Source organism: Manduca sexta, chromosome 27, assembly GCF_014839805.1.
Source record: "Manduca sexta isolate Smith_Timp_Sample1 chromosome 27, JHU_Msex_v1.0, whole genome shotgun sequence".
Taxonomy (NCBI): Eukaryota; Metazoa; Arthropoda; class Insecta; order Lepidoptera; family Sphingidae; genus Manduca; species Manduca sexta.
In genome coordinates this window covers 9329537-9341789 of record NC_051141.1, presented here as the reverse complement: position 1 = coordinate 9341789, position 12253 = coordinate 9329537, and the positions used below count along the sequence as shown (strand labels likewise).

The 12253-nt window shown below is 37.1% G+C and overlaps 1 protein-coding gene across 5 annotated transcripts in view; it reads right to left on the bottom strand.

Annotated features, from left to right (window-relative positions):
* The window catches only part of LOC115449429, a 55652-nt gene that overhangs the window by 29051 nt on the left and 14348 nt on the right, over nucleotides 1–12253 (bottom strand). For 3 of the 5 annotated variants that reach the window (XM_037443913.1, XM_037443917.1, XM_037443914.1), the window contains exons 16-37: nucleotides 10905–11024; nucleotides 10731–10788; nucleotides 10413–10561; nucleotides 8848–8927; nucleotides 8644–8766; nucleotides 8056–8255; nucleotides 7542–7648; nucleotides 6155–6423; nucleotides 5795–5868; nucleotides 5654–5672; nucleotides 4481–4606; nucleotides 3629–3753; nucleotides 3435–3538; nucleotides 3154–3340; nucleotides 2735–2851; nucleotides 2589–2652; nucleotides 2273–2418; nucleotides 1821–1929; nucleotides 1528–1574; nucleotides 1113–1245; nucleotides 556–656; nucleotides 41–211 (exon numbers count right to left, since the gene is read on the bottom strand). In XM_037443913.1, the coding sequence (XP_037299810.1) occupies nucleotides 41–211; nucleotides 556–656; nucleotides 1113–1245; nucleotides 1528–1574; nucleotides 1821–1929; nucleotides 2273–2418; nucleotides 2589–2652; nucleotides 2735–2851; nucleotides 3154–3340; nucleotides 3435–3538; nucleotides 3629–3753; nucleotides 4481–4606; nucleotides 5654–5672; nucleotides 5795–5868; nucleotides 6155–6423; nucleotides 7542–7648; nucleotides 8056–8255; nucleotides 8644–8766; nucleotides 8848–8927; nucleotides 10413–10561; nucleotides 10731–10788; nucleotides 10905–11024 (2629 nt within the window). The remainder of the gene's footprint in view (nucleotides 1–40; nucleotides 212–555; nucleotides 657–1112; nucleotides 1246–1527; nucleotides 1575–1820; nucleotides 1930–2272; nucleotides 2419–2588; nucleotides 2653–2734; nucleotides 2852–3153; nucleotides 3341–3434; nucleotides 3539–3628; nucleotides 3754–4480; nucleotides 4607–5653; nucleotides 5673–5794; nucleotides 5869–6154; nucleotides 6424–7541; nucleotides 7649–8055; nucleotides 8256–8643; nucleotides 8767–8847; nucleotides 8928–10412; nucleotides 10562–10730; nucleotides 10789–10904; nucleotides 11025–12253) is intronic. The other 2 variants (XM_037443916.1, XM_037443915.1) reach the window with 2 other exon arrangements.

The window sequence follows — 12253 nt, the reverse complement described above, 5'->3', positions numbered from 1 at the left end:
TCCTTATATCCTAGGTATAAAATTATTTATATGAACTGACCCTTCTCTAACAGCATTATACATGTCTTGCGTGACTCGCCGCACTAGGTCTAGTTGTTCAACGCTCAGCTCGATGGCGCAGTCAGACATGAGGTTCAGCTCCAGCGCAGGTCCGCAAGCCAGCACGCCACCCACATATAGCGCCGGTGCCAGAACACATCCTATGTCCATGCTATGAACAAACGCAATGAAATTAAACATTTTGAATCACTATTACTATTATTGGGACTGGGGCGTAAATGTTTACCAATATATTTATAAATATTAAAATTTTTGCCGCACAATTCGTATCTTGTTACATCAAAAGATGATCACAAAAAAAGTTTGTAGGATCCAATGCATAAGTGATATGCAAATAATATTTTTACTGTATTTGTTTTTTTTTTGTTCTTATTTTATGATTAGTATCAAAACTGAAGACGTAGCACTGAATAGTATTATAGCTGTTAAACGTAGACGAATATTCGACTGGTTGGCTAATACCTGAAAAATAATATTTAAAGAAAATGTACTTACGAATGCAACACAGGTGTTACTGCAGGTGATACCACCGGCTGGCTCCACTTCAGAGCGGGATTTTCACCACCTGTGCCCTTCAGCATTTCAGCTTCACTCTCCTATGAAATAACACGATCATATATATTTTTTTAATAAAATTAAGTTCCGACTAAAACTTGGAAAGAATTTAATTGTGAAAATGATATCTTGTGGTAGCATTGGCAGGCTTTCTATTTGGAGTGACCTAATCAGCAGCTTACATGGATTTAAAAATAGCTTTTAGCCAATCAAAGGATGCCTCAAAATTAGTAACGTTCCGAAACATTGCCGTAAACTTTGCTACTTTAAGTGTCTGGTTCACAAGTTCCGAATAAATGTTACTCGTTACATACATTTGTAAGCCAACCAAATACAAAAGTCACACAGTAATCTATGCTCCCAAATAAACTGTAATAAAATCAGTATTATCTGCATTAGTTATTTAATACAAAAACTGACAATTAAACTTTACTTAATACTTTTAAAACAAGCCCTTAAACTAACAATATAATTTCGACGGACAAATCAGGACTCACTTCTTGGTTAACGATCTGGCTAAATCGCGTTGATCGGATGGCCACGTTGTTCACTAGCACCTCGTACTGTCGACCATCGAAGCTGCCGCCGCTAGTCATCCATCCGCTTTCAGTCGCAGTATTTACACCACGTCTGGAAAATATAAGATAAGGTTAAAGATTTGAATAAAATTACTTTAGAAACAAGCACATTTGACATATTTTTAGTAATATCGACTAAACTGACTTATCGACCAAATATGTATCGCTATTTTACATACAAATTGTGATGTAATTCGGTTTGCAATCTAAACATATCATATTCTAAATTATCTTATAATAAGATCATATATTATGTTCGTCATATATAATATTTAGTGAAATAAGCAAGCATATCAACGTCCATCGATAGAATATTATGACAATTGACACTCACCTACAAATAGGATTTTCAGGGTGTGGATTAACGGAAATTCTGCCGATCTAAAATAAATAAAATCAGGTTTAGTCTTCCAGAAGTTTATAGATAAGTAATTCAAGCTATTCAATAAAATTGATAACTAGCATGCATAATATCATAAGATATGAAATGAACAATAGGAACTAAGTTGGAAGTAACTGTATTTTTGAGACATAAAATTCATGCTAATTTAGATCGATTTTATACTGGAATTAGTTTACTGTTATATTAAATATCAAGCTAAATGTTTTAATCGATAAAACTCGTACAACAAACATGAAGGTATCGTCGTTGTCCATATTTTCCTCTTCACAAGTAACCAACAATCGCAGACCGCCCGCGGTCACGTAGCAGAACGGCCACTGCCATGTACTGGCCCTGTATATAACATAAGCATGAGACATATGCCAATATGGCTATATGTGATCATACACTACAAAATTCGTCCTCTCTACACCACCCCAAGGTTGACTGGGAGAGAATGCCCATGGCATTAAGTCCGCCTGTATACCATGTGTACAAAGTGTTAATAAATAAATAAAAAATAAATGAGGAGATAACCATGTCGCTCGCCTGAAAATAACACATCTGTGAAATAATTAAAATGAATGTCCTAGTTCATAGCATATGCACTGTATACACTGGGTCTACACAGTCTATATATTGTCGATAAAGCCAAAGACATGGGAGTGTATGAATAGAACAAATTATGACCACTTACCGGGGCTCATCTTCCCCTTGCAATGGACAGAACGAACGCGGCGCCATTTCTTGAACGAGTAACACGATGTGTTCCACAACTATGGGACGCAACACTGCCTCTAGCGGCGCCAGTGTCGCGTACACCTCCCACATGCTGTCCATGCTCTGGAAAACGTAATATATTTTTTACATATATCTACGTAGGCCTGCGTAAATATTTATAGAACGGGGATTTTGGCAGCGATTAAATTTAAGAGACTAGTTACTATGGTATGACTATTAGGCTGTGGTTACTACATAAGTATTTCCGAATAATATTTTGTTCGGTAACTTACACTTTTGTGTTCTAGTAGTTTTGGATGAAGCTCTTCCTTCCAACTGGGCGGCAAATTGGATATTCTAAAATATAACAGAACATATTTTACAATCCATAACAAGTTCAGCGTGCGATAAATCATTTTTATAAGTTGAATCTACATACTGCGCCTGCGTGATAGTTACGGCAAGGAAATGATTCTCCTCTTTAGCATTGGTCGGCTCTCGGGCTTCCAGCACTCGCCCGCCCAGCACACCGGCGGCCCACTCATCACTGCCGACCCTGCATTGAAATATTTGGAAACTAAAACTATGTTTCGTAAGTCGGGGTAAAAAGGATTGATTGTAATGAGATAGAGCAACATAATTCTAATCTACGTAAAAATAAATGTTATACTGCCTGTTCCCCACTAAAAGTAAGATTGGGATTACAAGTAAGTCACTAATCTAGTAATAATAATTACGATCAAAATTTCGTGCCTTTTTATCGACACTTTACTTTACCCCGTATAAATTATGAAAGATCATTTCGATTTTGTGTTTATGAACTCTAAACAAAACAAAATAAAACCTTAACGTTTTTACCTTTCGTAGTGCCTAACAGAAGCCGAGGCCAGTTTGATCCTAAGCTGATTGTAATGCATCTGCAGATCCATAGTTGATATGATATCGTCAATGTCGAACGCTAGCTTAGCATGTTGCGTGGCAACCACCAGCGTGGCGCGACTCACCACCCATTGAAACCAGAAGAAAGTCTTAAGTTTCATTGATGCTGGAAGAAAAATATATGCGATAAAAAATATATATTTCATTGTAATTCGTTTGTAGTATTATTATACAAGAAAATATCAGTAACGAATTCTTACATTCCATTGCAGATTGCGCTTCGAATATCGATATGAGTTCAGATTGATTTTCACTCATAGTATCCTCGGATGGACTTTGTAATTCTTCTATTTCTGAGACAGACCTATTAAGGAATTGCATAATATTAAGTACAATACTGCAACATAATATGTTAAAAATACATTGTGATTAAGATTTAAACTGCTATAAATACCGTATAAGCGATCGGTGTGAGCTGCCTGCCGACGTGTACCCATGTCGTTGTACACTCAAAGGTGAACGTTGTAATAGCGTCAAAATATGTTTGAAACAGTGGAGCGTCGCTGCTACTACGTGCACCTAGTAGATATAGAATTTAAAAATATCGTATTGCGACTATTAAATCATGGTGAATTTAGGAAATAAAACTGTTTATGTGACAATACAAATTATATATTTATCAATTACTAACTGACCCGGTGAACTTCGTACCGCCTAACAGTCGATTCTTTAATAGATTTTTTTATACTTATTCTGTCATTCGGGATACCGGGTCAGCTAGTAAGATAAAAAAAAGAAAGTTGATAAGCAACAATTACATTGTGTCAAAAAGTAAAAAAATATAAAACATCTAAAACTCTTTCCATCATTCCATCTAACGTCACTCAATTGTTTTGCCTTCCCAGAACCCCTCCACAAACACTATAAGTTTATGATATGTTACTAAAGTTCAAATTGACTTTTAAGTATTATTACGATTTTTTTATATGGGAATATAGACAAGTATTGTTTTTAGACTTTTTCAGGCATTTTTTTATTTTTTTCTATCCTTGAGACCATGCTCGTACTTCAAGGAATATAATAAAAAAAATATTAGAGAAATCGGTTCCGCTGCTCTCGAGATTTGCGCTTAGCAAGACATTCAGCGACTCATTTTTATATTATAGATTACCGGTTCTACACACATAGGCCGGGGGAACCTTCACCTTGAATCGGTTAAATGTTATTGATTCATGTAATGCATATATCTGAATATTTTATACTTTATTAAATTAAGCTATGAATAATATATCACTATTCCTCTTACCTGGTCTTGTTCTAGCCTGACGATAATGGGAGGAGTATCGGCATGAAGGTGCACGCCCAGAGACACCACTGGACCCTTCGTTGTAGTAGTGGGTGGTGGTGGCTCTACTTTTGGCTCTGTTTGCTGCTATATAATGAAATAAACACAACATTATATAATATCCCAGCTCATCCTTTTATTATTAACTAGGAAGCTTGTGAAAAGTGTATGGTTAACAGGTGGCCAAGTTAAATTACTATTAAGGCTATGTTTTACTTAAGAAAATACTGCTACATTATCATAAAAAGTACTATCTTCTATCTATACTTATAATAAATCTGTAGAGAGGTCAATTCTGTACATGAAATATATTTCCAAAATAACTATCAGGGGGTGATTAGGGATCGACACTGATGCCAAAAATGCAATTAGTAAAATTTTTGTCTGTCTGTCTGTCTGTCTGTCTGTAAAACCGTTATAGAAACAAAAACTACTCGACGGATTTTAACGAAACTTGGTACAATTATTTGTCATACTCCTGTGCTGGTTATAGTATACTTTTCATCACGCTACAATTAATAGGAGCAGAGCAGTGAAGGGAAATGTTGGGAAAACGGGAGAAGTTACTCCATTTTTTAAGCTTCCGTCGCGTGTGCAACCTTAATGGTTAAAGCTACACAGAAACCATGTATGACGGAAATGTTCTCCTTAAAATTATGTAAAAAATATCCCACGACAGCATATGTCTATCTTTTATGGTTGACTCACAATAACACGTGTAACTCCCGATAGCTTAGCATTTCGAAGCTTTCTCATTATATTTGTCTACTCTTACGTTTATAACACTCTCAGTCATCCCTAATTAAAAAAGTTAACATTATTAAATATTCCATAAAAAGAATCATAGAAATCGGTATAGAAACACCAAAGTTATACATGAAATACGCTAATAATAAGCCATCATGCGTGAATACTGAAACATGCTATGAGGATTATTTTTGTATATATATAAGGTCGCGAACGCACAGGCAGGCGGCTTGCTTGGCACCTAGAGGCTAGCGAATCACCTACCGAGTAGCTTCGTAAAACGAACATTCTCGAACGTTCGCGATCGGCTCCATTTTTGAAGTCCGAAATCCACGCGGGCGAAGCTGCGAGCGGAAGCTAGTTTACAATAAGTCTTTTAAATCTTACCTCGGCCGTTTTCTTGCGCCTGTAAAACATGAACAATTATATAATTATACATATTCAGAAGCTATTTAATATCATTTATTTATGAGTTAAATTATGTAATTAAGTCAGTCTATTACGTTGTAGTGGACGATAACTACACACCTGGCGGGACCACGCACAAACTCCTTCAAAGTAGCAGGTTTAAAATCCATTCCCGTTGTAAAATACTTCATTCTCTGAAAATTACATGTTAATTAGTCACAGTATCATTAAATTTGTATTGTAATATTAATTTTCTAGACATATATTTTTATAACTTATTATTATAACGCCGCATTGTAGAAAAAAGACATATGCTTGGTTATTATTATAATAATATTTGAATTATATTGTGATGTTTTAAATAAATGCCGCTAGCGTCATACAGATGGCGCTATGAATTTTTATAGGCATTTTTGTAGCGGTAAAGGCTATATATTAAAAACTATCGCTACGAAGTTATCAAATCCAAATAAAACTTACCGACTCATCAACATTAGCAGCAGCTTGTTTCTTTGCATCCTTCTTCATAAAAGTCTTCACTTGCAGCGACTTGGTGACCACCGAAAGGGTTATTGAAGTGGTAACTAACTCTAGCACGGTACGCGGCGCGGCGAGACATGGGATCTTCAGCTGCGACCGGAGCATAGTGCTGGACCTCTCTTTCGTGAAGCGACTGCCGGTACGCATTTCCAGGGTATAACAGGAGACGTCTGCTAGTCTAATCTTCCATGGGAATGACTCCGGTTCTTCTGTTTTGGTAGAGCGGTAGGTATTTAGAAACTACATAGATACAAATATAATTTTTGGAAACTATACAATAAACATACATGATTATATAGTAATACTAGCTTTTGCCCGCGGCTCCACCCGCGTTATAAAGTTTTTCAGGCTAAAGTTTTCCGTTATAATAGTTTAGTATAAGTTTCCCGGGAGCCTATGTTCTTCCCAGGGTCTCAAACTGTCTCCATACCAAATTTCATCTTAATACGTTGGGTAGTTTTTGAATTTAACACGTTTAGGCAGACAGATGCAGCGGGGGACTTTGTTTTATAATATATTTTTTAGAACTTTTTAAGAGGAACAATCCTGTCATACATCATTGTTGCATAACTTTAACCGTTTACGCAGCGCACGCAATGGAAGCTCTAAAAACTAATAATTTCCCCCCGTTTTTGCAACATGTTTCATTGCTGCTCCGCTCTTATTGGTCATAGCGTGATGATATATAGCCTATAGCGCTCCACAAATAAAGGGCTATCCAACACAAAACAATTTTTTCAGTTCAAACCGGTAGTTCCTGAGATTAGACATTACTGCTCCGCTCCTATTGGCCATAGCGTGATGATATATAGCCTATAGCACTCCACAAATAAAGGGCTATCCAGCGCAAAATGAATTTTTCAGTTTGGACCGCTAGTTCCTGAGATTACCCATTACTGCTCCGCTCCTATTGGGTATAGCGTGATGATATATAGCCTATAGCACTCCACGAACAAAGGGCTATCCAGCACAAAAAGATTTTTTCAGTTTGGACCGCTAGTTCCTGAGACTACCCATTACTGCTCCGCTCCTATTGGGTATAGCGTGATGATATATAGCCTATAGCACTCCATGAACAAAGGGCTATCCAACGCAAAAAGAATTTTTCAGTTTGGACCGGTAGTTCCTGAGATTAGCGCGTTCAAACAAACAAACAAACTCTTCAGCTTTATATAATAGTATAGATATGAGAGTTTCATAATACTCGTGTAACACTAATAACAGGCGCTGCAATTTTATGGAAATAGAAAAAACAATTCATAGACAATTAAATAAAACAAAAATCTCATTAATATGGAAAAACGATATAAAGATATATAATACTTACGGCTCATATGTTCTGGCGAGCCGCTGGTGAAAGTGGGACCGTCGTGTCGTATCTCATGCCACAAATGTTTCGTGACTGAGGTGGAATGCATTAGCAGACGACCAAGACTATAAACAAAATTAAAAAAACATACAATTAATTAAATATACTGTTAATTTATTAATAATGTATGAATATTGTCATATATGGGCCATTGCACACACACAGTTCTCTATAGGAATTTCGAAGGTCTATAGAAATTTCGAAGGTGTGTGAAGTCTACCAATCCGCACTAGGCCAGCGTGGTGGACTAAGGCCTAATTCCTCTCAGTAGTAGAGGAGGCCCGTGCTCAGCAGTGGGCAAGTATATAATACAGGGCTGATATTATTATTAAGGGCCATTGCACGTAAAAGAGGAAAATTAGGATTATTTAACTTTTATAAATTATGAATAAGTTCTGTAAATACGATTCAAAATTAAAAAAAAAATCTCTAATCAAATGTTGCGCACGTCACAGTGGAGTGTGATGTTTACCTGAGCACGAGCACGTCTTGTGACGCGTCCGCGTGCCGCTCCATGGCGTCGCGGATAGTGGCGCAATCGATGGCGGAGGCGGTACTCATGGTGACGTACACCAAAACCAGCCCCAGCTCCACGTTTACCAGCATGCTCTGGAGCCGAGCGTGGACTGCCAGCAACTTCTCATCGCTCCACCAATTCTCAGGTGGTTTTGTCTAGATAATGTTTTATTGATATAACGTTTTTATGACAGTGAACACGCCCACACACGCCTTCACTTCACACAGAGGCGCAACTGGTGCACCAGAAAGTGTCACTGTATGTATTTCGTCCTAAGCTGTGATAGGGGGCGGGCGTAGCATCGGGTACAAATTTCAGACCCAGGCTGATATTGAGTAGAAAACTCCAATATCACTTTGGCCTGACCCGGAGATCGAACCCGAGATCTCAGCACTGCAGTCGTACAGTAATACAATTAGTCCACCGAGGCAATCGGAACAAAATTATTAGACGAATATACACAAGCAGAACCTTGTTAATAGTTAAATAAATGATAATACAGGTATTAAATGAATTGTACCAAATAAATAACAGTAAACTTACCGCCTGCGGTGGACGCTTTTCTTTTTTCTCGCTTGGCTCGCTGCTGGAGCCCACACTTCGTGGTCTAAGGTGGACCATATCAGCTCCCGAGCCCGAGCGACTTACTCCACGACCGCTGGAAGACTGCCAGACATGATTGATATTAAAATAATGTTTCAAAGCACGTGCAAAATTCAATTACTTTTATCCGAAAACATTACTTACCGGCGGTGTGGCTCGTCGTCGTAAGAAGTACTGCGTAGAAGACGCACTCCTTGTTAAAACAAGTGAGTGTGACTCTGACACTAAAAACAAAAAATAAACTAAATGTCTTGTTCATATAATATTTTACTGTAATATAGAGCAAACTGCCTGCAGTTAAGCTGCCAACATATATGTTGGCAAATTATATTTTTATTTTCAATTTAAGCTCCTTACCCTAAAGTTATTATTAAATTATTATACATACAAGTTTTTGCTATCCGTCTTATTTTACCTACCTTTACAGACTTACAATCTACTATATTTAACTTAGTCCATTGAAATGTTACATTTTTTAGGCCTTACCTTGCGTTTTTTAGAGGACGCAATTTTATTTTTTTGAAGTGCAGGGGGGGTCAGTGTAAAGCTAAAACCAAGTTTGTGGGGTCGCCACCCTTGTCCCACGGCCGCCATCTTGAAAATAGGGGTTGAAATGTTTTTTACGATGTATCTCTTAAACTATTTATCTGACAAAAAAATGTATAAGTATTTTTGTTGCAAATTAAATTCTCTACAACTTTGGTCCAGTAACTTTTGTCGTAGAACTATAAATAAAAAAAGTTATAAGCGAAAATGTTAAGAAATTCAATGTTAAGCAATGTCCATTGTAACGTCATCAGAACGTGTGTTTATAAGGGTCATAATACTTTTTTTTGTACTCTCATTAATACCCAAATACCCAAGGGACCATTAGGGAACAAAAGAACATCTGCCTGCTATTATTATTATTTCTAATCTCTCTTATTGTAAGAATAGCTGATAATATTGTGTTGAAGTTGTTCAACTTATATCTTTTAGTTGTGCTACATATTTCTGTACGTGCGGATGTATTTTATTCTGTTTTTAATTGTGAAGACGATTTCGAATGATTTTAGACACAATTTTAACTTTAGTGAAACTACTTTTTTCTTACTGTACATATTGCGTATTATTGTTATTACGTGAACAATCGAACCGATAATGTTGTTCCTCGTCGCAGCAGCAGCTCCAGTAGTTTATCGTCAGTTTCAGAAGCTCCAGAGCCAGACTTTGATTTTGTGAACAATTGCTTCATCTGTGCCAAAGCGATTCAGGATCCAAGTAATTCGCGTACAAGCCGACAACCGCGGGTTTGTGTTGTACGTAATGAGAGTACAAAAAAAAGTATTATGAACCTTATAAACACACGTTCTGATGACGTTGCAATGGACATTGCTTAACATTGAATTTCTTAACATTTTCGCTTATAACTTTTTTATTTATAGTTCTACGACAAAAAGTTACTGGACCAAAGTTGTAGAGAATTTAATTTGCAACAAAAAATGTTTATAATGTTTTTTTGTCAGATAAATAGTTTAAGAGATACATCGTAAAAACCATTTCAACTCCTATTTTCAAGATGGCGGCCGTGGGACAAGGGTGGCGACCCCACAAACTTGGTTTTAGCTTTACACTGACCCCCCCTACACTTCAAAAAAATAAAATTGCGTCCTCTAAAAAACGCAACCCCAAATGAAACTTTTCAATGGACTAACTGTTATTTTACTTACTGAATGATTTCAGCTGTGGTTTGTAGGCAAGCCAAGCGATGAATAAGGGGTCAACGCATATAGCTGTTGGCTCCATCCAAACACCCACGTAGTCTAGACCGTTGGGGACGGGGTTAGTGCACCACTGTACCGCCATACGGAGATAAGGTCTGGGGCACAACATAATAGTTTTATGAGGACTTTCGTCCATCATTCAAGCCAAAAGAATAACGTGATCTTTAATCATGCAAGTACAGGGTAGGTGGACAGTCTTCATAAAAATATAGTAACAAAAATTATTAGGCATATTAGGGATACAAATAAAAGCGATGTACTTACGAAGTAGTGGGCGTGTCCGGTGCACAGAACAGCCACGCCTGTTTTAATTCTCCGCCTTCTTAAATAAAAGAATTTTCAATAAGTAAATTTACCATCTTCTAAAAATGTTGAAGAATTTGTAGATGTTTTTTTTTTGTAATATTATAACACGTTAAAAATATATTTAATACATACTTCGTTCGTGGAAGGCAGTAGCCCTCGCCGAGTGCATTGTCACTATATGCGTGTTCATATTCTTAGTGATGTAGCCGCGAACACCGAACTCTTCGACTGTTAAATCCACTGCCACTGCTTCTGTAACAACGTCACGAGCTTATACACACTCTATTTATTAATTAGGTTTTCCGGAATACTTAAAACTACGATTACAATGAATAAAATATTATAACTTATAGCTACTAACCCAAGTTAGGAAAACTCAACATGTATATAACTTAACTTAGAAGTTATTGCAAGTGTAGAAAATTAAACAAACACATCATAATACCTAGTCTTGCCATAAATATTGTAATAAAGAAAAAAGAAAATTGTTAACTGCAAATAACATTTATTACTTTTACAGTGTGTCAGTTTAATACATAAATATAAAACAATTAAAAATATAAAAAGCTTATTCGAAGTGGTCTCCATTGGCTGCAATACAGTCCTTTAAACGATGAGGCCAGTTATCAATAGAAGCACGCACTCTTTCCATGGGAAAATTCTTCACTGCCAATCGTATAGATTGTTTTAGGGACTCCAAATTATCATGGCGTTTAGAGCAAGCTGTACTCTCTAAAACTGACCACAAATCATAATCCAGCGGATTAAGATCGGGACTAGACGACGGCCAGTCTTCAGCTCTGATGAAGTCCGAAACGTTCGATTCCAACCAAGACTGCGTGGACCGAGCTTTATGACCCGGCGCCGAGTCTTGCTGGAAGGACCATACTTGGTTATTGAACATGGTGATGTTAAGGGGCTTAACTACCTTCTCAAGAATGGTATCTTGATACACTTGTGCCGATGTTTTGATACCTTTTTCACAAAAATATGGCTCAGTCACTCCTTCATAGCTAACACCCCACCAAACCATCACTGAAGTCGGATAATGTCCACGTTGCACTCTGTCGACTAATTGGGAAGCTTCCTTAGAGCTTTGAGCATAAATACGGTCATTTTGTTTGTTAAAATGTTGCTCAATTGTAAAAATTTTCTCATCCGTAAACAAAATTTTTCTGTGACCTCCCTTTGCGTACCGCTTCAGTAGTTGTTTCGATTTTACCACCCTATTCTTCTTTAAATTATCAGTTAAGAAATGGCCAGTGCGTCTCTTATAGGCTGCAAGTCCTAAGTCATCTTTTAAAATACGCGACATGGTTCTAGGTGCTATCTTCATTTCCCGAGATAAAATCTTTTGCTTTCGGACAGGATTTCTTCGAATTCTTTCCCTTACTGCTTTGACCACCTTTTTCGTACGAACACTACGTGGACGGCCAGATCTTTTTCTGTCACAAACAGAGGAGGTCTCATTGTACCTATTA